The sequence below is a fragment of the Crocuta crocuta genome, unplaced genomic scaffold (genome assembly GCF_008692635.1).
Source record: "Crocuta crocuta isolate KB4526 unplaced genomic scaffold, BGI_CrCroc_1.0 scaffold339, whole genome shotgun sequence".
NCBI lineage: Eukaryota > Metazoa > Chordata > Mammalia > Carnivora > Hyaenidae > Crocuta > Crocuta crocuta.
Genome location: NW_027530357.1, coordinates 2,010,805 through 2,013,321, shown reverse-complemented (window position 1 = coordinate 2,013,321; position 2,517 = coordinate 2,010,805). Strand labels below are relative to the sequence as shown.

Here is a 2,517-nt window from a genome sequence, read left to right as displayed (position 1 = left end):
CTCAGTTTGGGAGGGGGGAGGTTGCTCCTCTGCTCCTCTCGGGTGTCTGCAATTGGGCAAGTTTCTAGCACAGGAAACGGCGGGACAAAAGCCTTCTGTAAGGCCAGGCCCGGGAGAGGATGCAGATCCTTGGGGATAGGATGTCAGGAGGCAAGATGAAAGGGCAGCTGTGACCTGCAGCCCCCTGGCTGACCACAGGCCCCCAGCCTGGCCTGGAAAGGGGGAGGGGTCCATACTCACCTCGGTGCCGGTTGGTGGTTTTGTCAAACATCAACATGGCATCGTCCACCTGAAACAGAGCCTGCCATGGTGGACCCACCAGATACCAGAGAACCCACCACAACCCAGCAGGAGGGGCTCCCACACCCCCTCCCCTCTTGCCCAGGCTAGGTTTTATCTTAAACCGGCTCCCTGTGCAGGGTACCCCTTTCCATCCACAACCCCAAACTGGATGCCACGGCACCTCCCCTTCAACCACCAGATTCTTGGTGGATCAGCCTCCAAATACCAAGCACCAAATACGTGCCTGAGTCATTTTGCCCCATCAGCCTCTCTACAGTCCCTGCAATGTAGGATCCTCATTTTGTAGATAAGGAAATGGGCTCAGAGAGGTGAAGTCACCTGCCCAAGGTCACACAGCAAATCCTAGACCAAGCCTGGGAGGAAGAGGAGGCACGGAGTGGGTGCTAACGAAGGCAACATGGGAGCAAGATAGAAACCGGGAAATGAAAGCCTCTTCCCTTTCTGCAAAAGGCCAGGAGGACAGCAGCCACTCCAGCCAGACTTGACTCCCCTCTCCTGGTACAGATCTTTTCCTCTAATTGAGGTTTCCTTTTGCTAGAGGCTGTAATTAAAGCAAGTAGAGTTCAGTGCCTGGGCTGCTAGCCTCCCACTGACTGGGGGAGGGGCAGGGGGCTGAGGAAGGGGGGTGGGCTACAGGATTCCCCGTCCCTTGCACCCCAGTCTCCTCTCCTTGCTACTCCCTCAAGGCAATGCCTTGGATGCATGAAGAGCCAAAGGCCTCAGCTTCCCTCTGCAGTCCCATCTCCCTCCCTTTGCCTACATCTGGTGCTTCCTCCCGGTTCTGTTAATTCTTCAGCCAACGTCAGCCACCTCATGGGGGTAAGCTAAGGTCTGATTTGTCCTTGGTGGAAATCAAGGGCTGCTTCTGATACCCTCCTCCGCCAACACACACAGCCCACTTCAGCTGCTGACCCTCCCCCAAATGATCAGACACCCAAGGGATGCAGGAAAACTTCCTGAGGCCAAGGGGCACAGTCTCTCCTTGGCTCTCTTTCCAGCCCGTCATCTTCCTTGTTGAAGTGGCACGGGCAGCCCCTGAACAGGGTGGTCTTCCAGCTCTCCTTAGACGCCAAGCCGCACCAGGCTTCCGAAGTCCCTCTGGGACAACCAGGACCCCACTAAGCCCGGGGGGGGGGGGCCCTGGAGAATCTCAGAGGGAAATGACACCTCTCTCCCAAAAAGCTTCCTGCCCCAGGGGCCTGCAGCCAGTGCCATTCTCACTCCCACCCTTATGGATACACGCTGAGTCCCAATCCCAAACCAGCTAGACCCTCCCAACCGCGCAGAGACTTCGGGCTCAGCACGTCTTCCCCACCCCCTCGCTTAAACAATGGAAAAGAGAAACCCAAAAAGGAGAGAGAGTTGTGATAAAAATACAGGCTTTAAGTAGGACAGGCTGGAATTGGAACCCAAGATCCTGCATTTGCTGGCTGGGGAACCTCGGGCTGGTGGCTTTATGTCTCTGTACTCAGGTTACCTCATCTGTAAAGTGGGCATAACAGTGTTTATCAATTGTATGGAGGAGTTAAATGACCCAGCACTGCAACACTAACTCACGGCACCTGGGTTACAGTAAATGCTTAATAAATAACAGCTACCATTACCTTTGTTGTGGAGGAGCCTGCCTACAAGTCACATGGGGGAGAAGCAAAGCAAGAGGGCAAGCAGCCCAACACCCTTGCTTTGAAGGTTCCATGAGGACAGTACCTGTGTCAGTTATGGTGATGACCATCCTATGGAGCACCTTGACTTGTGCTCAGTAATTATTTTTTGAATTAATGAATGAATAAAAGCCACACCCTCTTCCCTAAGCCACAGCTTTGAGTTCCTGCCTGACCCACAAACTGATTTAGCCCAAATCCACTGCCCTTCTCGCCTTCCTCCACCCAACCTTCCAGCTCCACCACTCCTGGCCCCCCAGACCCTTCAACTGGCACTTGGCCAGACAGACCCCTAGTGGGGCAGTGGGGTTGAGGGCAGGGCAAGGAGCAAGGAAAGTGGCTGGGGGTCCAGGGGACCCCCACTGGTGTCCCTCCTGGGGGCAGCTGAGGGGAGGGAGGCTCCCAGCCCAGTGTCCTTAATAGGCTTTGGTCTCCATGGGAACCCGGGGGCAGGGGGGCTCCGGCAGGGGGAGGGGAGGCGGCCGAGGCCTGCTGACCAGTGGGAGCCGCCAAGTTCGGCGGCCGCTAAGCCTGAGTGGCAGCCATGGCGGCT

General features: G+C 56.1%; 1 protein-coding gene across 1 annotated transcript in view; it reads right to left on the bottom strand.

Annotated features, from left to right (window-relative positions):
• MSI1 (musashi RNA binding protein 1) overlaps positions 1-2,517 on the bottom strand; it is a 22,471-nt gene that overhangs the window by 12,018 nt on the left and 7,936 nt on the right. The window contains 1 exon segment of the mRNA XM_077766010.1: positions 241-289. Coding sequence (XP_077622136.1) covers positions 241-289 — 49 coding nt within the window.